Raw genomic sequence first — 21,686 nt, forward strand, 5'->3', positions numbered from 1 at the left:
GCGCGACAGAGAGAGAGCGCGACAGAGAGAGAGCGCGACAGAGAGAGAGCGCGACAGAGAGAGAGCGCGACAGAGAGAGAGCGCGACAGAGAGAGAGCGCGACAGAGAGAAATCGCGACAGAGAGCGAGCGCGACAGAGAGAGAGCGAGCGCGACAGAGAGAGAGCGCAACAGAGAGAGAGAGCGCGACAGAGAGAGAGCGCGACAGAGAGAGAGCGCGACAGAGAGAGAGCGCGACAGAGAGAGAGCGCGACAGAGAGAGAGCGCGACAGAGAGAGAGCGCGACAGAGAGAGAGCGCGACAGAGAGAGAGCGCGACAGAGAGAGAGAGAGCGCGACAGAGAGAGAGCGCGACAGAGAGAGAGCGAGCGCGACAGAGAGAGAGCGCGACAGAGAGAGAACGAGCGCGACAGAGAGAGAACGAGCGCGACAGAGAGAGAACGAGCGCGACAGAGAGAGAACGAGCGCGACAGAGAGAGAACGAGCGCGACAGAGAGAGAACGAGCGCGACAGAGAGAGAGCGCGACAGAGAGAGAGCGCGACAGAGAGAGAGCGCGACAGAGAGAGAGCGCGACAGAGAGAGAGCGAGCGCGACAGAGAGAGAGCGGCGACAGAGAGCGAGCGCGACAGATAGAGAGCGAGAGCGACAGAGAGCGAGCGCGACAGAGAGAGAGCGGCGACAGAGAGCGAGCGCGACAGAGAGCGAGCGCGACAGAGAGCGAGCGGCGACAGAGAGAGAGCGGCGACAGAGAGAGAGCGGCGACAGAGAGAGAGCGCGACAGAGAGAGAGCGCGACAGAGAGAGAGCGCGACAGAGAGAGAGCGAGCGCGACAGAGAGAGAGCGGCGACAGAGAGCGCGAGAGAGAGCGCGACAGAGAGCGCGACAGAGAGCGCGACAGAGAGCGCGAGAGAGAGCGCGAGAGGGAGCGCGAGAGGGAGCGCGAGAGGGAGCGCGAGAGGGAGCGCGAGAGGGAGCGCGAGAGGGAGCGCGAGAGGGAGCGCGAGAGAGCGCACGACAGAGAGCGCGACAGAGAGCGAGAGCGCGCGACAGAGAGCGAGAGCGCGCGACAGAGAGCGAGAGCGCGCGACAGAGAGCGAGAGCGCGCGACAGAGAGCGAGAGCGCGCGACAGAGAGCGAGAGCGCGCGACAGAGAGCGAGAGCGCGCGACAGAGAGCGAGAGCGCGCGACAGAGAGAGAGAGCGCGCGACAGAGAGAGAGAGAGCGCGACAGAGAGAGAGAGAGCCCGACATAGAGAAAGCGCGACAGAGAGAGAAAGCGCGACAGAGAGAGAGAGCGAGAGAGCGGCGACAGGGAGCGAGAGAGCGGCGACAGAGAGCGCGAGAGAACGCACGACAGAGAGCGCGAGAGGGAGCGCGAGAGGGAGCGCGAGAGGGAGCGCGAGAGGGAGCGCGAGAGGGAGCGCGAGAGGGAGCGCGATGGAGAGCGCGACAGAGCGAGAGAGCGCGCGACAGAGAGCGAGAGAGCGCGCGACAGGGAGCGAGAGAGAGTGCGACAGAGAGAGTGAGCGCGACAGAGAGAGAGCGCGACAGAGAGAGAGCGCGACAGAGAGAGAGCGAGCGCGACAGAGAGAGAGCGAGCGCGACAGAGAGAGAGCGAGCGCGACAGAGAGAGAGCGAGCGCGACAGAGAGCGCGACAGAGAGAGAGAGAGCGCGACAGAGAGAGAGCGCGACAGAGAGAAAACGCGACAGAGAGAAAACGCGACAGAGAGAAAGCGCGACAGAGAGAAAGCGCGACAGAGAGAAAGCGCGACAGAGAGAAAGCGCGACAGAGAGAAAGCGCGACAGAGAGAAAGCGCGACAGAGAGAAAGCGCGACAGAGAGAAAGCGCGACAGAGAGAGAGCGTGACAGAGAGAGAGCGCGACAGAGAGAAATCGCGACAGAGAGAGAGCGAGCGCGACAGAGAGAGAGCGAGCGCGACAGAGAGAGAGCGAGCGCGACAGAGAGAGAGCGAGCGCGACAGAGAGAGAGCGAGCGCGACAGAGAGAGAGCGCGACAGAGAGAGAGAGCGCGACAGAGAGAGAGCGCGACAGAGAGAGAGCGAGCGCGACAGAGAGAGAGCGCGACAGAGAGAGAGCGCGACAGAGAGAGAGCGCGACAGAGAGAGTGCGCGACAGAGAGAGTGCGCGACAGAGAGAGTGCGCGACAGAGAGAGTGCGCGACAGAGAGTGCGCGACAGAGAGAGAGCGCGACAGAGAGAGAGCGCGACAGAGAGAGAGCGCGACAGAGAGAGAGCGCGACAGAGAGAGAGCGCGACAGAGAGAGAGCGCGACAGAGAGAGAGCGCGACAGAGAGAGAACGCGACAGAGAGAGAGCGCGACAGAGAGAGAGCGCGGCAGAGAGAGAGCGCGGCAGAGAGAGAGCGCGGCAGAGAGAGAGCGCGGCAGAGAGAGAGCGCGACAGAGAGAAAGCGCGACAGAGAGAAAGCGAGCGTGGCAGAGAGAGAGAGCGCGACAGAGAGAGAGAGCGCGACAGAGAGAAAGCGCGACAGAGAGAAAGCGAGCGTGGCAGAGAGAGAGAGCGCGACAGAGAGAGAGAGCGCGACAGAGAGAGAGCGAGCGTGGCAGAGAGAGAGCGAGCGCGACAGAGACAGAGAGCGAGTGCGACAGAGAGAGAAAGAGCGCGTGACAGACAGAGAGAGCGTGACAGAAAGAGAAAGAGCGCGACAGAGAGAGAAAGAGCACGTGACAGAGAGAGCGCAACAGAGAAAGAGAGAGAGCGCGACAGAGAGAGAGCGCGACAGAGAGCGAGAGAGAGTGCGACAGAGAGAGAGCGCGACAGAGAGAGTGAGCGCGACAGAGAGAGAGCGCGACTGAGAGCGAGCGTGACAGAGAGAGAGAGCGCGTGACTGAGAGAGAGAGCGCGTGACTGAGAGAGAGAGCGCGTGACTGAGAGCGAGCGTGACAGAGAGAGAGCGAGCGTGACAGAGAGAGAGAGCGCGACAGAGAGCGAGCGCGACAGAGAGAGAGCGCGACAGAGAGCGAGCGCGACAGAGAGAGAGCGAGCGCGACAGAGAGAGAGCGAGCGCGACAGAGAGAGAGCGAGCGCGACAGAGAGAGAGCGAGCGTGACAGAGAGAGAGAGCGCGACAGAGAGAGAGCGCGACAGAGAGAGAGCGCGACAGAGAGAGAGCGCGACAGAGAGAGAGCGAGCGCGACAGAGAGAGAGCGGCGACAGAGAGAGAGCGCGACAGAGAGAGAGCGAGCGCGACAGAGAGAGAGCGAGCGCGACAGAGAGAGAGCGAGCGCGACAGAGAGAGCGGCGACAGAGAGCGCGACAGAGAGAGAGAGAGCGCGACAGAGAGAGAGCGCGACAGAGAGAGAGCGCGACAGAGAGAGAGCGCGACAGAGAGAGAGCGCGACAGAGAGAGAGCGCGACAGAGAGAGAGCGCGACAGAGAGAGAGCGCGACAGAGAGAGAGCGCGACAGAGAGAGAGCGCGACAGAGAGAGAGCGCGACAGAGAGAGAGCGCGACAGAGAGAGAGCGCGACAGAGAGAGAGCGCGACAGAGAGAGAGCGCGACAGAGAGAGAGCGCGACAGAGAGAGAGCGCGACAGAGAGAGAGCGCGACAGAGAGAGAGCGCGACAGAGAGAGAGCGCGACAGAGAGAGAGCGAGCGCGACAGAGAGAGAGCGGCGACAGAGAGCGAGCGCGACAGAGAGAGAGCGAGAGCGACAGAGAGCGAGCGCGACAGAGAGCGAGCGCGACAGAGAGCGAGCGCGACAGAGAGAGAGCGGCGACAGAGAGCGAGCGCGACAGAGAGCGAGCGCGACAGAGAGAGAGCGGCGACAGAGAGAGAGCGGCGACAGAGAGAGAGCGGCGACAGAGAGAGAGCGGCGACAGAGAGAGAGCGGCGACAGAGAGAGAGCGGCGACAGAGAGAGAGCGCGACAGAGAGAGAGCGCGACAGAGAGAGAGCGAGCGCGACAGAGAGCGGCGACAGAGAACGCGACAGAGAGCGCGAGAGAGAGCGCGAGAGGGAGCGCGAGAGGGAGCGCGAGAGGGAGCGCGAGAGGGAGCGCGAGAGGGAGCGCGAGAGGGAGCGCGAGAGGGAGCGCGAGAGAGAGCGCGAGACAGAGAGCGAGAGAGAGCGCGAGACAGAGAGCGAGATAGAGCGCGCGACAGAGAGCGAGAGAGAGCACGAGAGAGCGTGCGACAGAGAGGGAGAGAGCGCGCGACAGAGAGCGAGAGAGAGCGCGAGAAAGAGCGCGAGAAAGAGCGCGAGAGAGAGCGCGACAGAGAGCGCGAGAGAGAGCGCGACAGAGAGCGCGACAGAGAGCGCGACAGAGAGCGCGACAGAGAGCGCGACAGAGAGCGCGACAGAGAGCGCGACAGAGAGCGCGACAGAGAGCGCGACAGAGAGCGCGACAGAGAGCGCGACAGAGAGCGCGACAGAGAGGGAGAGAGCGCGCGACAGGGAGCGAGAGAGCGCGCGACAGGGAGCGAGAGAGCGCGCGACAGGGAGCGAGAGAGCGCGCGACAGGGAGCGAGAGAGCGCGCGACAGGGAGCGAGAGAGCGCGCGACAGGGAGCGAGAGAGCGCGCGACAGGGAGCGAGAGAGCGCGCGACAGGGAGCGAGAGAGCGCGCGACAGGGAGCGAGAGAGCGCGCGACAGGGAGCGAGAGAGCGCGCGACAGGGAGCGAGAGAGCGCGCGACAGGGAGCGAGAGAGCGGCGACAGAGAGCGCGAGAGAGCGGCGACAGAGAGCGCGAGAGAGCGCATGACAGAGAGCGCGAGAGAGAGCGCGAGAGAGAGCGCGAGTGGGAGCGCGAGAGGGAGCGCGAGAGGGAGCGCGATAGAGAGCGCGACAGGGAGCGCGATAGAGAGCGCGACAGGGAGCCAGAGAGCGCGCGACAGGGAGCCAGAGAGCGCGCGACAGGGAGCCAGAGAGCGCGCGACAGGGAGCCAGAGAGCGCGCGACAGGGAGCCAGAGAGCGCGCGACAGGGAGCCAGAGAGCGCGCGACAGGGAGCCAGAGAGCGCGCGACAGGGAGCCAGAGAGCGCGCGACAGGGAGCCAGAGAGCGCGCGACAGGGAGCCAGAGAGCGCGCGACAGGGAGCCAGAGAGCGCGCGACAGGGAGCCAGAGAGCGCGCGACAGGGAGCCAGAGAGCGCGCGACAGGGAGCCAGAGAGCGCGCGACAGGGAGCCAGAGAGCGCGCGACAGGGAGCCAGAGAGCGCGCGACAGGGAGCCAGAGAGCGCGCGACAGGGAGCCAGAGAGCGCGCGACAGGGAGCCAGAGAGCGCGCGACAGGGAGCCAGAGAGCGCGCGACAGGGAGCCAGAGAGCGCGCGACAGGGAGCCAGAGAGCGCGCGACAGGGAGCCAGAGAGCGCGCGACAGGGAGCCAGAGAGCGCGCGACAGGGAGCCAGAGAGCGCGCGACAGGGAGCCAGAGAGCGCGCGACATGGAGCGAGAGAGCGCGCGACAGGGAGCGAGAGAGCGCGCGACAGGGAGCGAGAGAGCGCGCGACAGGGTGCGAGAGAGCGCGCGACAGGGTGCGAGAGAGCGCGCGACAGGGAGCGAGAGAGCGGCGACAGAGAGCGCGAGAGAGAGCGCGAGAGTGAGCGCGAGAGAGCGCACGACAGAGAGCGCGACAGAGAGCGCGAGAGAGAGCGCGAGAGAGAGCGCGAGAGAGAGCGCGATAGAGAGCGCGATAGAGAGCGCGATAGAGAGCGCGATAGAGAGCGCGCGACAGAGAGCGAGAGAGCGCGCGACAGAGAGCGCGACAGAGAGCTAGAGAGCGCGCGACAGAGAGCGAGAGAGCGCGCGACAGAGAGCGAGAGAGAGCGCGCGACAGAGAGGGAGAGAGAGCGCGAGAGAGCGCGAGACAGAGAGCGAGAGAGAGCGCGCGACAGAGAGCGCGAGAGAGCGCGAGAGAGAGCGCGAGAGAGAGCGCGAGAGAGCGCGAGAGAGCGCGAGAGAGCGCGAGAGAGCGCGAGAGAGCGCGAGATAGAGAGCGAGATAGAGCGCGCGACAGAGAGCGAGAGAGAGCACGAGAGAGCGTGCGACAGAGAGGGAGAGAGCGCGCGACAGAGAGCGAGAGAGAGCGCGCGACAGAGCGCGCGACAGAGAGCGAGAGAGAGCGCGAGAGAGAGCGAGAGAGCGCGAGACAGAGAGCGCGAGACAGAGAGCGAGATAGAGCGCGCGACAGAGAGCGAGAGAGAGCACGAGAGAGCGTGCGACAGAGAGGGAGAGAGAGCGCGTGACAGAGAGGGAGAGAGAGCGCGAGAAAGAGCGCGAGAAAGAGCGCGACAGAGAGCGCGACAGGGAGCGCGACAGAGAGCGCGACAGAGAGCGCGACAGGGAGCGCGACAGGGAGCGCGACAGGGAGCGCGACAGGGAGCGCGACAGGGAGCGCGACAGGGAGCGCGACAGGGAGCGCGACAGGGAGCGCGACAGGGAGCGAGAGAGCGCGCGACAGGGAGCGAGAGAGCGCGCGACAGGGAGCGAGAGAGCGCGCGACAGGGAGCGAGAGAGCGCGCGACAGGGAGCGAGAGAGCGCGCGACAGGGAGCGAGAGAGCGCGCGACAGGGAGCGAGAGAGCGCGCGACAGGGAGCGAGAGAGCGCGCGACAGGGAGCGAGAGAGCGCGCGACAGGGAGCGAGAGAGCGCGCGACAGGGAGCGAGAGAGCGCGCGACAGGGAGCGAGAGAGCGGCAACAGAGAGCGAGAGAGCGCACGACAGAGAGCGCGAGATCGCACGACAGAGAGCGCGAGAGTGCGCACGACAGAGAGCGCGAGAGAGCGCACGACAGAGAGCGCGAGAGAGCGCACGACAGAGAGCGCGAGAGAGCGCACGACAGAGAGCGCGAGAGAGCGCACGACAGAGAGCGCGAGAGAGCGCACGACAGAGAGCGCGAGAGAGCGCACGACAGAGAGCGCGAGAGAGCGCACGACAGAGAGCGCGAGAGAGCGCAAGACAGAGAGCGCGAGAGAGCGCGCGAGAGGGAGCGCGAGAGGGAGCGCGATAGAGAGCGCGCGACAGAGAGCGAGAGAGCGCGCGACAGAGAGAGAGAGCGCGCGACAGAGAGAGAGAGCGCGCGACAGAGAGAGAGAGCGCGCGACAGAGAGAGAGAGCGCGACAGAGAGAGAGAGCCCCACATAGAGAAAGCGCGACAGAGAGAGAAAGCGCGACAGAGAGAGCGCGAGCACAAGAGAGAGCGCGAGCACAAGAGAGAGCGCGAGCACAAGAGAGCGTGACAGAGAGAGAGCGCGACAGAGAGAGCACGAGAGAGAGAGAGAGCGCGTGACAGAGAGAGAGCGCGACAGAGAGAGAGAGAGAGCGCGACAGAGAGAGCACGAGAGAGAGAGAGATAGCGTGACAGAGAGATAGCGTGACAGAGAGATAGCGTGACAGAGAGAGAGCGCGACAGAGAGAGCGCGCGACAGAGAGAGAGCGCGACAGAGAGAGCGCGCGACAGAGAGAGAGAGCGCGACAGACAGAGAGCGCGACAGACAGAGAGCGCGACAGACAGAGAGCGCGACAGACAGAGAGCGCGACAGACAGAGAGCGCGACAGACAGAGAGCGCGACAGACAGAGAGCGCGACAGACAGAGAGCGCGACAGACAGAGAGCGCGACAGACAGAGAGCGCGACAGACAGAGAGCGCGACAGACAGAGAGCGCGACAGACAGAGAGCGCGACAGACAGAGAGCGCGACAGACAGAGAGCGCGACAGACAGAGAGCGCGACAGACAGAGAGCGCGACAGACAGAGAGCGCGACAGACAGAGAGCGCGACAGACAGAGAGCGCGACAGACAGAGAGCGCGACAGACAGAGAGCGCGACAGACAGAGAGCGCGACAGACAGAGAGCGCGACAGACAGAGAGCGCGACAGACAGAGAGCGCGACAGACAGAGAGCGCGACAGACAGAGAGCGCGACAGACAGAGAGCGCGACAGACAGAGAGCGCGACAGACAGAGAGCGCGACAGACAGAGAGCGCGACAGACAGAGAGCGCGACAGACAGAGAGCGCGACAGACAGAGAGCGCGACAGACAGAGAGCGCGACAGACAGAGAGCGCGACAGACAGAGAGCGCGACAGACAGAGAGCGCGACAGACAGAGAGCGCGACAGACAGAGAGCGCGACAGAGAGAGAGCGCGACAGAGAGAGAGCGCGACAGACAGAGAGAGAGAGAGAGCGCGACAGACAGATAGAGAGCGCAACAGAGAGAGAGAGATTAAGCGCGAGAGAGAAAGCGCGAGAGAGAAAAAGCGCGACAGAGAGAGAGAAAGCGCGACAGAGAGAGCGCGTGACAGAGAGAGCGCGCGACAGCGAGAGAGCGACAGTGAGAGAGCGCGACAGTGGGAGAGCGCGACAGTGGGAGAGCGCGACAGTGGGAGAGAGACAGACAGAGAGAGAGAGAGCGTGATAGAGAGAGAGAGCGCGACAGAGAGAGAGAGCGCGACAGAGAGAGAGAGAGCGCGACAGAGAGAGAGAGCGCGACAGAGAGAGAGAGAGCGCGACAGAGAGAGAGAGAGCGCGACAGAGAGAGAGAGCGCGACAGAGAGAGAGCGCGACAGAGAGAGAGCGCGACAGACAGAGAGCGCGACAGAGAGAGAGCGCGACAGAGAAAGAGAGGGCGCGCGACAGAGAAAGAGAGGGCGCGCGACAGAGAAAGAGAGGGCGCGCGACAGAGAAAGAGAGGGCGCGCGACAGAGAAAGAGAGGGCGCGCGACAGAGAAAGAGAGGGCGCGCGACAGAGAAAGAGAGGGCGCGCGACAGAGAAAGAGAGGGCGCGCGACAGAGAAAGAGAGGGCGCGCGACAGAGAAAGAGAGGGCGCGCGACAGAGAGAGAGGGCGCGCGACAGAGAGAGAGGGCGCGCGACAGAGAGAGAGGGCGCGCGACAGAGAAAGAGGGCGCGCGACAGAGAAAGAGGGCGCGCGACAGAGAAAGAGGGCGCGCGACAGAGAGAGGGCGCGCGACAGAGAGAGAGGGCGCGCGACAGAGAGAGAGGGCGCGCGACAGAGAAAGAGGGCGCGCGACAGAGAAAGAGGGCGCGCGACAGAGAAAGAGGGCGCGCGACAGAGAAAGAGGGCGCGCGACAGAGAAAGAGGGCGCGCGACAGAGAAAGAGGGCGCGCGACATAGAAAGAGGGCGCGCGACAGAGAAAGAGGGCGCGCGACAGAGAAAGAGGGCGCGCGACAGAGAAAGAGGGCGCGCGACAGAGAAAGAGGGCGCGCGACAGAGAAAGAGGGCGCGCGTCAGAGAAAGAGGGCGCGCGACAGAGAAAGAGGGCGCGCGACAGAGAAAGAGGGCGCGCGACAGAGAAAGAGAGCGCGCGACAGAGAAAGAGAGCGCGCGACAGAGAGAGAGAGCGGGCGACAGAGAGAGAGAGCGCGCGACAGAGAGAGAGAGCGCGCGACAGAGAGAGAGAGCGCGCGACAGAGAGAGAGAGCGCGCGACAGAGAGAGAGAGCGCGCGACAGAGAGAGAGAGCGCGCGACAGAGAGAGAGTGCGCGCGACAGAGAGAGAGAGCGCGCGACAGAGAGAGAGCGCGCGACATAGAGAGAGAGCGCGCGACAGAGAGAGAGAGCGCGCGACAGAGAGAGAGAGCGCGCGACAGAGAGAGAGAGCGCGCGACAGAGAGAGCGCGACAGAGAGAGAGAGCGCGACAGAGAGAGCCCCACATAGAGAAAGCGCGACAGAGAGAGAAAGCGCGACAGAGAGAGCGCGAGCACAAGAGAGAGCGCGAGCACAAGAGAGAGCGCGAGCACAAGAGAGAGCGCGAGCACAAGAGAGAGCGTGACAGAGAGAGAGAGAGCGCGACAGAGAGAGCACGAGAGAGAGAGAGAGCGCGTGACAGAGAGAGCGCGTGACAGAGAGAGAGCGCGACAGAGAGAGAGAGAGAGCGCGACAGAGAGAGCACGAGAGAGAGAGAGATAGCGTGACAGAGAGAGAGCGCGACAGAGAGAGAGAGCGCGACAGAGAGAGAGAGAGAGCGCGACAGAGAGAGAGAGAGAGCGCGACAGAGAGAGCACGAGAGAGAGAGAGATAGCGTGACAGAGAGAGAGCGCGACAGAGAGAGAGAGCGCGACAGAGAGAGAGAGCGCGACAGAGAGAGAGAGCGCGACAGAGAGAGAGAGCGCGACAGAGAGAGAGAGCGCGACAGAGAGAGAGAGCGCGACAGAGAGAGAGAGCGCGACAGAGAGAGAGAGCGCGACAGAGAGAGAGAGAGCGCGACAGAGAGAGAGAGCGCGACAGAGAGAGAGAGAGCGCGACAGAGAGAGAGAGAGCGCGACAGAGAGAGAGAGCGCGACAGAGAGAGAGCGCGACAGAGAGAGAGCGCGACAGAGAGAGAGCGCGACAGAGAGAGAGCGCGACAGAGAGAGAGCGCGACAGAGAGAGAGCGCGACAGAGAGAGAGCGCGACAGAGAGAGAGCGCGACAGACAGAGAGCGCGACAGACAGAGAGCGCGACAGACAGAGAGCGCGACCGACAGAGAGCGCGACCGACAGAGAGCGCGACCGACAGAGAGCGCGACCGACAGAGAGCGCGACCGACAGAGAGCGCGACCGACAGAGAGCGCGACCGACAGAGAGCGCGACCGACAGAGAGCGCGACCGACAGAGAGCGCGACCGACAGAGAGCGCGACCGACAGAGAGCGCGACCGACAGAGAGCGCGACCGACAGAGAGCGCGACCGACAGAGAGCGCGACCGACAGAGAGCGCGACCGACAGAGAGCGCGACCGACAGAGAGCGCGACCGACAGAGAGCGCGACCGACAGAGAGCGCGACCGACAGAGAGCGCGACCGACAGAGAGCGCGACCGACAGAGAGCGCGACCGACAGAGAGCGCGACCGACAGAGAGCGCGACCGACAGAGAGCGCGACCGACAGAGAGCGCGACCGACAGAGAGCGCGACCGACAGAGAGCGCGACCGACAGAGAGCGCGACCGACAGAGAGCGCGACCGACAGAGAGCGCGACCGACAGAGAGCGCGACCGACAGAGAGCGCGACCGACAGAGAGCGCGACCGACAGAGAGCGCGACCGACAGAGAGCGCGACCGACAGAGAGCGCGACCGACAGAGAGCGCGACCGACAGAGAGCGCGACCGACAGAGAGCGCGACCGACAGAGAGCGCGACCGACAGAGAGCGCGACCGACAGAGAGCGCGACCGACAGAGAGCGCGACCGACAGAGAGCGCGACCGACAGAGAGCGCGACCGACAGAGAGCGCGACCGACAGAGAGCGCGACCGACAGAGAGCGCGACCGACAGAGAGCGCGACCGACAGAGAGCGCGACCGACAGAGAGCGCGACCGACAGAGAGCGCGACCGACAGAGAGCGCGACCGACAGAGAGCGCGACCGACAGAGAGCGCGACCGACAGAGAGCGCGACCGACAGAGAGCGCGACCGACAGAGAGCGCGACCGACAGAGAGCGCGACCGACAGAGAGCGCGACCGACAGAGAGCGCGACCGACAGAGAGCGCGACCGACAGAGAGCGCGACCGACAGAGAGCGCGACCGACAGAGAGCGCGACCGACAGAGAGCGCGACCGACAGAGAGCGCGACCGACAGAGAGCGCGACAGACAGAGAGCGCGACAGACAGAGAGCGCGACAGACAGAGAGCGCGACAGACAGAGAGCGCGACAGACAGAGAGCGCGACAGACAGAGAGCGCGACAGACAGAGAGCGCGACAGACAGAGAGCGCGACAGACAGAGAGAGAGAGAGAGCGCGACAGACAGATAGAGATCGCAACAGAGAGAGAGAGAGAAAGCGCGAGAGAGAAAGCGCGAGAGAGAGAAAGCGCGACAGAGAGAGCGCGTGACAGAGAGAGCGCGTGACAGAGAGAGCGCGTGACAGAGAGAGCGCGCGACAGCGAGAGCGACAGTGAGAGAGCGCGACAGTGGGAGAGCGCGACAGTGGGAGAGCGCGACAGTGGGAGAGAGAGAGAGAGAGAGAGAGCGCGATAGAGAGAGAGAGAGAGAAAGAAAGAGCGCGACAAAGAGAGCGCGCGCGACAGAGGAAGAGAGGGCGCGACAGAGGAAGAGAGGGCGCGACAGAGGAAGAGAGGGCGCGACAGAGGAAGAGAGGGCGCGCGACAGAGAAAGAGGGCGCGCGACAGAGAAAGAGGGCGCGCGACAGAGAATGAGGGCGCGCGACAGAGAATGAGGGCGCGCGACAGAGAAAGAGGGCGCGCGACAGAGAAAGAGGGCGCGCGACAGAGAAAGAGGGCGCGCGACAGAGAAAGAGGGCGCGCGACAGAGAAAGAGGGCGCGCGACAGAGAAAGAGGGCGCGCGACAGAGAAAGAGGGCGCGCGACAGAGAAAGAGGGCGCGCGACAGAGAAAGAGGGCGCGCGACAGAGAAAGAGGGCGCGCGACAGAGAAAGAGGGCGCGCGACAGAGAAAGAGGGCGCGCGACAGAGAAAGAGGGCGCGCGACAGAGAAAGAGGGCGCGCGACAGAGAAAGAGGGCGCGCGACAGAGAAAGAGGGCGCGCGACAGAGAAAGAGGGCGCGCGACAGAGAAAGAGGGCGCGCGACAGAGAAAGAGGGCGCGCGACAGAGAAAGAGGGCGCGCGACAGAGAAAGAGAGCGCGCGACAGAGAAAGAGAGCGCGTGACAGAGAGAGAGTGCGCGACAGAGAGAGAGAGTGAGAGCGACAGAGAAAGAGGCCGCGCGACAGAGAAAGAGGCCGCGCGACAGAGAAAGAGGGCGCGCGACAGAGAGAGAGTGCGCGCGACAGAGAGAGAGTGCGCGCGACAGAGAGAGAGAGCGCGCGACAGAGAAAGAGGCCGCGCGACAGAGAAAGAGGGCGCGCGACAGAGAAAGAGGGCGCGCGACAGAGAGAGAGAGCGCGTGACAGAGAGAGAGAGCGCGCGACAGAGAAAGAGAGCGCGCGACAGAGAAAGAGAGCGCGCGACAGAGAAAGAGAGCGCGCGACAGAGAAAGAGAGCGCGCGACAGAGAAAGAGAGCGCGCGACAGAGGAAGAAAGAAAGAGCGCGACAGAGAGAGAGTGCGCGACAGAGAGAGAGAGAGAGCGACAGAGAGAGAGAGTGACAGAGAGAGAGAGAGAGCAACATAGAGAGAGCGCGCGACAGAGAGAGAGAGCGCGCGACAGAGAGAGAGAGCGCGCGACAGAGAGAGAGAGCGCGCGACAGAGAGAGAGAGCGCGCGACAGAGAAAGAGAGCGCGCGACAGAGAAAGAGAGCGCGCGACAGAGAAAGAGAGCGCGCGACAGAGAAAGAGAGCGCGCGACAGAGAAAGAGAGCGCGCGACAGAGAAAGAGAGCGCGCGACAGAGAAAGAGAGCGCGCGACAGAGGAAGAAAGAAAGAGCGCGACAGAGAGAGAGTGCGCGACAGAGAGAGAGAGAGAGCGACAGAGAGAGAGAGTGACAGAGAGAGAGAGAGAGCAACATAGAGAGAGCGCGCGACAGAGAGAGAGAGCGCGCGACAGAGAGAGAGAGCGCGCGACAGAGAGAGAGAGCGCGCGACAGAGAGAGCGCGCGACAGAGAGAGAGAGCGCGCGACAGAGAGAGAGAGAGCGCGCGACAGAGAAAGCGCGCGACAGAAAGAGCGAGCGCGCGACAGAGAGAGACAGCGCGCGACAGAGAGAGACAGCGCGCGACAGAGAGAGACAGCGCGCGACAGAGAGAGACAGCGCGCGACAGAGAGAGACAGCGCGCGACAGAGAGAGACAGCGCGCGACAGAGAGAGACAGCGCGCGACAGAGAGAGAGAGCGCGCGACAGAGAGAGAGAGCGCGCGACAGAGAGAGAGGAGAGAGAGAGCGCGCGACAGAGAGAGAGCGCGCGACAGAGAGAGAGAGCGCGCGACAGAGAAAGAGAGCGCGCGACAGAGAGAAAAGCGTGACAGATGAAGAAAGCGCGACAGAGAGAGCGTGACAGAGAGTGCGCGACAGAGAGAGAGTGCGTGACAGAGAGAGAGTGCGACAGAGAGAGAGAGCGACAGAGAGAGAGAGCGACAGAGAGAGAGAGCGACAGAGAGAGAGAGCGACAGAGAGAGAGAGCGACAGAGAGAGAACGACAGAGAGAGCGCGACAGAGAGAGAGAGAGCGCGCGACAGAGAGAGAGCGCGCGACAGAGAGAGAGAGAGCGCGCGAGAGAGAGCGCGCGACAGAGAGAGAGAGAGAGATAGAGCGCGCGACAGAGAGAGGGCGCGCGCGACAGAGAGAGGGCGCGCGCGACAGAGAGGGCGCGCGCGACAGAGAGAGGGCGCGCGCGACAGAGAGAGGGCGCGCGCGACAGAGAGAGGGCGCGCGCGACAGAGAGAGGGCGCGCGCGACAGAGAGAGGGCGCGCGCGACAGAGAGAGGGCGCGCGCGACAGAGAGAGAGAGAGCGCGACAGAGAGAGAGAGAGCGCGACAGAGAGAGAGAGAGCGCGACAGAGAGAGAGCGCGACAGAGAGAGAGAGAGAGAGAGCGCAACAGAGAGAGAGAGAGCGCGACAGAGAGAGGGCGCGCGACAGAGAGAGAGCGCGCGAGACAGAGAGCACGACAGAGAAAAGAGCGCGTGACAGAGAAAAGAGTGCGACAGAGAGAAGAGCGCGACAGAGAGAAGAGCGCGACAGAGAGAGAGAGCGCGCGACAGAGAGAGAGAGCGGGCGACAGAGAGAGAGAGCGCGCGACAGAGAGAGAGAGCGCGCGACAGAGAGAGAGAGCGCGTGACAGAGAGAGAGAGCGCGCGACAGAGAAAGCGCGCGACAGAGAGAGCGAGCGCGCGACAGAGACAGCGCGCGACAGAGAGAGAGAGCTCGCGACAGAGAGAGAGAGCGCGCGACAGAGAGAGAGAGCGCGCGACAGAGAGAGAGAGCGCGCGACAGAGAGAGAGGAGAGAGAGAGCGCGCGACAGAGAGAGAGCGCGCGACAGAGAGAGAAAGCGCGCGACAGAGAAAGAGAGCGCGCGACAGAGAGAAAAGCGTGACAGATGAAGAAAGAAAGCGCGACAGAGAGAGCGCGACAGAGAGAGCGCGACAGAGAGAGAGTGCGCGACAGAGAGAGAGAGCGACAGAGAGAGAGAGCGACAGAGAGAGAGAGCGACAGAGAGAGAGAGCGACAGAGAGAGAGAGCGACAGAGAGAGAACGACAGAGAGAGAGAGAGAGCGCGACAGAGAGAGAGAGAGAGCGCGACAGAGAGAGAGAGAGCGCGCGACAGAGAGAGAGAGAGCGCGCGACAGAGAGAGAGAGAGCGCGCGACAGAGAGCGAGAGAGAGAGCGCGCGACAGAGAGAGAGAGAGAGAGATAGAGCGCGCGACAGAGAGAGAGAGAGAGAGAGCCCGCGACAGAGAGAGGGCGCGCGCGACAGAGAGAGGGCGCGCGCGACAGAGAGAGGGCGCGCGCGACAGAGAGAGGGCGCGCGCGACAGAGAGAGAGAGAGAGCGCGACAGAGAAAGAGAGAGCGCGACAGAGAGAGAGAGAGCGCGACAGAGAGAGAGAGAGCGCGACAGAGAGAGAGAGAGCGCGACAGAGAGAGAGAGAGCGCGACAGAGAGAGAGAGAGCGCGACAGAGAGAGAGAGAGCGCGACAGAGAGAGAGCGCGCGAGACAGAGAGAGAGAGCGCGCGACAGAGAGAGAGAGCGCGCGACAGAGAAAAGAGTGCGACAGAGGAAGAAAGAAAGAGTGCGACAGAGAGAGAGCGCGCGACAGAGAGAGAGAGCGCGCGACAGAGAGAGAGAGCGCGCGACAGAGAGAGAGAGCGCGCGACAGAGAGGGAGAGCGCGCGACAGAGAGGGAGAGCGCGCGAAAGAGAGAGAGAGCGCGCGACAGAGAGAGAGAGCGCGCGACAGAGAGAGAGAGCGCGCGACAGAGAGAGAGAGCGCGCGACAGAGAGAGAGAGCGCGCGACAGAGAGAGAGAGCGCGCGACAGAGAGAGAGAGCGCGCGACAGAGAGAGAGAGCGCGCGACAGAGAGAGAGAGCGCGCGACAGAGAGAGAGAGCGCGCGACAGAGAGAGAGAGCGCGCGACAGAGAGAGAGAGCGCGCGACAGAGAGAGAGAGCGCGCGACAGAGAGAGAGAGCGCGCGACAGAGAGAGAGAGCGCGCGACAGAGAGAGAGCACGTGAGACAGAGAGCACGACAGAGAAGAGCGCGACAGAGAAGAGCGCGACAGAGAGAAGAGCGCGACAGAGAGAAGAGCGCGACAGAGAGAAGAGCGCGACAGAGAGAAGAGCGCGACAGAGAGAAGAGCGCGACAGAGAGAAGAGCGCGACAGAGAGAAGAGCGCGACAGAGAGAAGAGCGCGACAGAGAGAAGAGCGCGACAGAGAGAAGAGCGCGACAGAGAGAAGAGCGCGACAGAGAGAAGAGCGCGACAGAGAGAAGAGCGCGACAGAGAGAAGAGCGCGACAGAGAGAAGAGCGCGACAGAGAGAAGAGCGCGACAGAGAGAAGAGCGCGACAGAGAGAAGAGCGCGACAGAGAGAAGAGCGCGACAGAGAGAAGAGCGCGACAGAGAGAAGAGCGCGACAGAGAGAAGAGCGCGACAGAGAGAAGAGCGCGACAGAGAGAAGAGCGCGACAGAGAGAAGAGCGCGACAGAGAGAAGAGCGCGACAGAGAGAAGAGCGCGACAGAGAGAAGAGCGCGACAGAGAGAAGAGCGCGACAGAGAGAAGTGCGCGACAGAGAGAAGTGCGCGACAGAGAGAAGTGCGCGACAGAGAGAGTGCGCGACAGAGAGAGTGCGCGACAGAGAGAGTGCGCGACAGAGAGAGTGCGCGACAGAGAGAGTGCGCGACAGAGAGAGTGCGCGACAGAGAGAGTGCGCGACAGAGAGAGAGAGCGCGCGACAGAGAGAGAGCGCGCGACAGAGAGAGAGAGCGCGCGACAGAGAGAGAGAGCGCGCGACAGAGAGAGAGAGCGCCCGACAGAGAGAGAGCGCGCGACAGAGAGAGAGCGCGCGACAGAGAGAGAGAGAGCGCGCGACAGAGAGAGAGCGCGCGACAGAGAGAGAGCGCGCGACAGAGAGAGAGCGCGCGACAGAGAGAGAGCGCGCGTCAGAGAGAGCGCGCGTCAGAGAGAGAGCGCGCGACAGAGAGCGCGCGACAGAGAGTGAGCGCGCGACAGAGAGAGAGCGCGCGACAGAGAGAGAGCGCGCGACAGAGAGAGAGCGCGCGACAGAGAGAGAGCGCGCGACAGAGAGAGAGCGCGCGACAGAGAGAGAGCGCGCGACAGAGAGAGAGCGCGCGACAGAGAGAGAGCGCGCGACAGAGAGAGAGCGCGCGACAGAGAGAGAGCGCGCGACAGAGAGAGAGCGCGCGACAGAGAGAGAGCGCGCGACAGAGAGCGCGCGACAGAGAGAGAGCGCGCGAGACAGAGAGCACGACAGAGAAAAGAGCGCGCGACAGAGAGAAGAGCGCGACAGAGGAAGAAAGAAAGCGCGACAGAGAGAGAGCGTGCGACAGAGAGAGAGAGAGAGCGCGCGACAGAGAGAGAGAGCGCGCGACAGAGAGAGAGAGCGCGCGACAGAGAGAGAGAGCGCGCGACAGAGAGAGAGAGCGCGCGACAGAGAGAGAGAGCGCGCGACAGAGAGAGAGCGCGCGACAGAGAGAGATCGCGCGACAGAGAGAGAGCGCGCGAGACAGAGAGCACGACAGAGAAAAGAGCGCGCGACAGAGAGAAGACCGCGACAGAGGAAGAAAGAAAGCGCGACAGAGAGAGAGCGTGCGACAGAGAGAGAGAGAGAGCGTGCGACAGAGAGAGAGAGAGAGCGCGCGACAGAGAGAGAGAGCGCGCGACAGAGAGAGAGAGCGCGCGACAGAGAGAGAGAGCGCGCGACAGAGAGAGAGAGCGCGCGACAGAGAGAGAGAGCGCGCGACAGAGAGAGAGAGAGCGCGACAGAGAGAGAGAGAGCGCGACAGAGAGAGGGCGCGCGACAGAGAGAGAGCGCGCGAGACAGAGAGCACGACAGAGAAAAGAGCGCGTGACAGAGAAAAGAGTGCGACAGAGGAAGAAAGAAAGAGTGCGACAGAGAGAGAGCGCGCGACAGAGAGAGAGAGCGCGCGACAGAGAGAGAGAGCGCGCGACAGAGAGGGAGAGCGCGCGACAGAGAGAGAGAGAGCGCGCGACAGAGAGAGAGAGCGCGCGACAGAGAGAGAGAGCGCGCGACAGAGAGAGAGAGCGCGCGACAGAGAGAGAGAGCGCGCGACAGAGAGAGAGAGCGCGCGACAGAGAGAGAGCGCGCGACAGAGAGAGAGCACGTGAGACAGAGAGCACGACAGAGAAGAGCGCGACAGAGAGAAGAGCGCGACAGAGAGAGTGCGCGACAGAGAGAGAGAGCGCGCGACAGAGAGAGAGAGCGCGCGACAGAGAGAGAGAGCGCGCGACAGAGAGAGAGCGCGCGACAGAGAGAGAGCGCGCGACAGAGAGAGAGAGAGCGCGCGACAGAGAGAGAGAGAGCGCGCGACAGAGAGAGAGAGAGAGAGAGCGCGCGACAGAGAGAGAGCGCGCGACAGAGAGAGAGCGCGCGTCAGAGAGAGCGCGCGTCAGAGAGAGAGCGCGCGACTGAGAGAGAGCGCGCGACAGAGAGAGAGCGCGCGACAGAGAGCGCGCGACAGAGAGAGAGCGCGCGACAGAGAGAGAGCGCGCGACAGAGAGAGAGCGCGCGACAGAGAGAGAGCGCGCGACAGAGAGCGCGCGACAGAGAGCGCGCGACAGAGAGAGAGCGCGCGAGACAGAGAGCACGACAGAGAAAAGAGCGCGCGACAGAGAGAAGAGCGCGACAGAGGAAGAAAGAAAGCGCGACAGAGAGAGAGCGTGCGACAGAGAGAGAGAGAGAGCGCGCGACAGAGAGAGAGAGCGCGCGACAGAGAGAGAGAGCGCGCGACAGAGAGAGAGAGCGCGCGACAGAGAGAGAGCGCGCGACAGAGAGAGAGCGCGCGACAGAGAGAGATCGCGCGACAGAGAGAGAGCGCGCGAGACAGAGAGCACGACAGAGAAAAGAGCGCGCGACAGAGAGAAGACCGCGACAGAGGAAGAAAGAAAGCGCGACAGAGAGAGAGCGTGCGACAGAGAGAGAGAGAGAGCGCGCGACAGAGAGAGAGAGCGCGCGACAGAGAGAGAGAGCGCGCGACAGAGAGAGAGAGCGCGCAAGAGAGAGAGAGAGCGCGCGAGAGAGAGAGAGAGCGCGCGAGAGAGAGAGAGAGCGCGCGAGAGAGAGAGAGAGCGCGCGAGAGAGAGAGAGAGCGCGCGACAGAGAGAGAGAGCGCGCGACAGAGAGAGAGAGCGCGCGACAGAGAGAGAGAGCGCGACACAGAGAGAGAGCGCGCGACACAGAGAGAGAGCGCGCGACAGAGAGAGAGAGCGCGACAGAGAGAGAGAGCGCGCGACAGAGAGAGAGAGCGCGCGACGGAGAGAGAGAGAGCGCGCGACAGAGAGAGCACGCGACAGAGAGAGAGAGAGCACGCGACAGAGAGAGAGAGAGCGCGCGACAGAGAGAGAGCGCGCGACAGAGAGAGAGAGCGCGACAGAGAGAGAGAGCGCGACAGAGAGAGAGAGCGCGCAACGGAGAGAGAGAGAGAGCGCGCAACGGAGAGAGAGAGAGCGCGCAACGGAGAGAGAGAGAGCGCGCAACGGAGAGAGAGAGAGCACGCAACGGAGAGAGAGAGAGCGCGCAACGGAGAGAGAGAGAGAGCACGCGACAGAGAGAGAGAGAGCACGCGACAGAGAGAGAGAGCGCGCAACAGAGAGAGAGCGCGCGACAGAGAGAGAGAGCGCGACGGAGAGAGAGAGCGCGACGGAGAGAGAGAGCGCGCGACGGAGAGAGAGAGCGCGCGACGGAGAGAGAGAGAGCGCGCGACGGAGAGAGAGAGAGCGCGCGACGGAGAGAGAGAGAGTGCATGCGACAGAGAGAGAGAGAGCGCGCGACAGACAGAGAGCGCGCGACAGAGAGAGCGCGCGACAGAGAGAGAGCGCGCGACAGAGAGAGAGCGCGAGACAGAGAGCGCGACAGAGAAAAGAGTGCGCGACAGAGAGAAGAGCGCGACAGAGAGAAGAGCGCGACAGAGAGAAGAGCGCGACAGAGAGAAGAGCGCGACAGAGAGAAGAGCGCGACAGAGAGAAGAGCGCGACAGAGAGAAGAGCGCGACAGAGAGAAGAGCGCGACAGAGAGAAGAGCGCGACAGAGAGAAGAGCGCGACAGAGAGAAGAGCGCGACAGAGAGAAGAGCGCGACAGAGAGAAGAGCGCGACAGAGAGAAGAGCGCGACAGAGAGAAGAGCGCGACAGAGAGAAGAGCGCGACAGAGAGAAGAGCGCGACAGAGAGAAGAGCGCGACAGAGAGAAGATCGCGACAGAGAGAAGAGCGCGACAGAGGAAGAAAGAAAGAGCATGACAGAGAGAGAGCGTGCGTGACAGAGAGAGAGCACACGCGCGACAGAGAGTGCGAGCGCGCGACAGAGAGAGTGCGAGCGCGCGACAGAGAGAGTGCGAGCGCGCGACAGAGAGAGTGCGAGCGCGCGACAGAGAGAGTGCGAGCGCGCGACAGAGAGAGTGCGAGCGCGCGACAGAGAGAGTGCGAGCGCGCGACAGAGAGAGTGCGAGCGCGCGACAGAGAGAGTGCGAGCGCGCGACAGAGAGAGTGCGAGCGCGCGACAGAGAGAGTGCGAGCGCGCGACAGAGAGAGTGCGAGCGCGCGACAGAGAGAGTGCGAGCGCGCGACAGAGAGAGTGCGAGCGCGCGACAGAGAGAGTGCGAGCGCGCGACAGAGAGAGAGCGAGCGCGCGACAGAGAGAGAGCGAGCGCGCGACAGAGAGAGAGCGAGCGCGCGACAGAGAGAGAGCGAGCGCGCGACAGAGAGAGAGCGAGCGCGCGACAGAGAGAGAGCGAGCGCGCGACAGAGAGAGAGCGAGCGCGCGACAGAGAGCGAGCGCGCGACAGAGAGAGAGAGCGCGTGACAGAGAGAGCGCGCGACAGAGAGAGAGAGCGCGCACGACAGAGAGAGAGAGCGCGCGACAGAGAGAGAGAGAGCGCGACAGAGAGAGAGAGAGCGCGACAGAGAGAGAGAGAGCGCGACAGAGAGAGAGAGAGCGCGACAGAGAGAGAGAGAGCGCGACAGAGAGAGAAAAAGCGCAACAGAGAGAGAAAGAGCGCGACAGAGAGAGAAAGAGCGCGACAGAGAGAGAAAGAGCGCGACAGAGAGAGAAAGAGCGCGACAGAGAGAGAAAGAGCGCGACAGAGAGAGAAAAAGAGCACGACAGAGAGAGAGCGCGACAGAGAGAGAGAGAGCGACAGAGAGAGAGAGCGACAGAGAGAGAGAGCGCGACAGAGAGAGAGAGCGCGACAGAGAGAGAGAGAGAGAGAGCGCGCGACAGAGAGAGACAGAGCGAGCGACAGAGAGAGAGAGAGCGAGCGACAGAGAGAGAGAGAGCGAGCGAGCGACAGAGAGGGAGAAAAAGAGCATGACAGAGAGAGAGAGAGCGAGCGAGAGAGAGAGAGAGAGAAAGAGCGTGACAGAGAGAGAAAAAGAGCACGACAGAGAGAGAGCGCAACAGAGAGAGCGCGAGCGACAGAGAGAGAGCGACAGAGAGAGATCGAGCGAGCGAGCGACAGAGAGAGAGAGAAAGAGCGCGACAGAGAGAGAGAGAGAGAGAGAGACAGAGCGTGACAGAGAGAGAGAGAGAGAGACAGAGAAAGAGCGAGAGAAAGAGCACGAGAGAGAGCGAGAAAGAGCGCGACAGACAGAGACAGAGACAGACAGCTGTCT

At 63.6% G+C, this 21,686-nt stretch overlaps 1 protein-coding gene across 1 annotated transcript in view; it reads left to right on the forward strand.

Annotated features, from left to right (window-relative positions):
• The window catches only part of LOC140453227 (uncharacterized), a 75,153-nt gene that overhangs the window by 39,356 nt on the left and 14,111 nt on the right, over positions 1–21,686 (forward strand). Inside the window, exons 14-15 of the mRNA XM_072547803.1 lie at positions 1,274–1,324; positions 10,110–10,235. Of these exons, the coding sequence (XP_072403904.1) occupies positions 1,274–1,324; positions 10,110–10,235 (177 nt within the window). The remainder of the gene's footprint in view (positions 1–1,273; positions 1,325–10,109; positions 10,236–21,686) is intronic.

Source organism: Chiloscyllium punctatum, chromosome 26 (genome assembly GCF_047496795.1).
Source record: "Chiloscyllium punctatum isolate Juve2018m chromosome 26, sChiPun1.3, whole genome shotgun sequence".
Classification (NCBI taxonomy): Eukaryota; Metazoa; Chordata; class Chondrichthyes; order Orectolobiformes; family Hemiscylliidae; genus Chiloscyllium; species Chiloscyllium punctatum.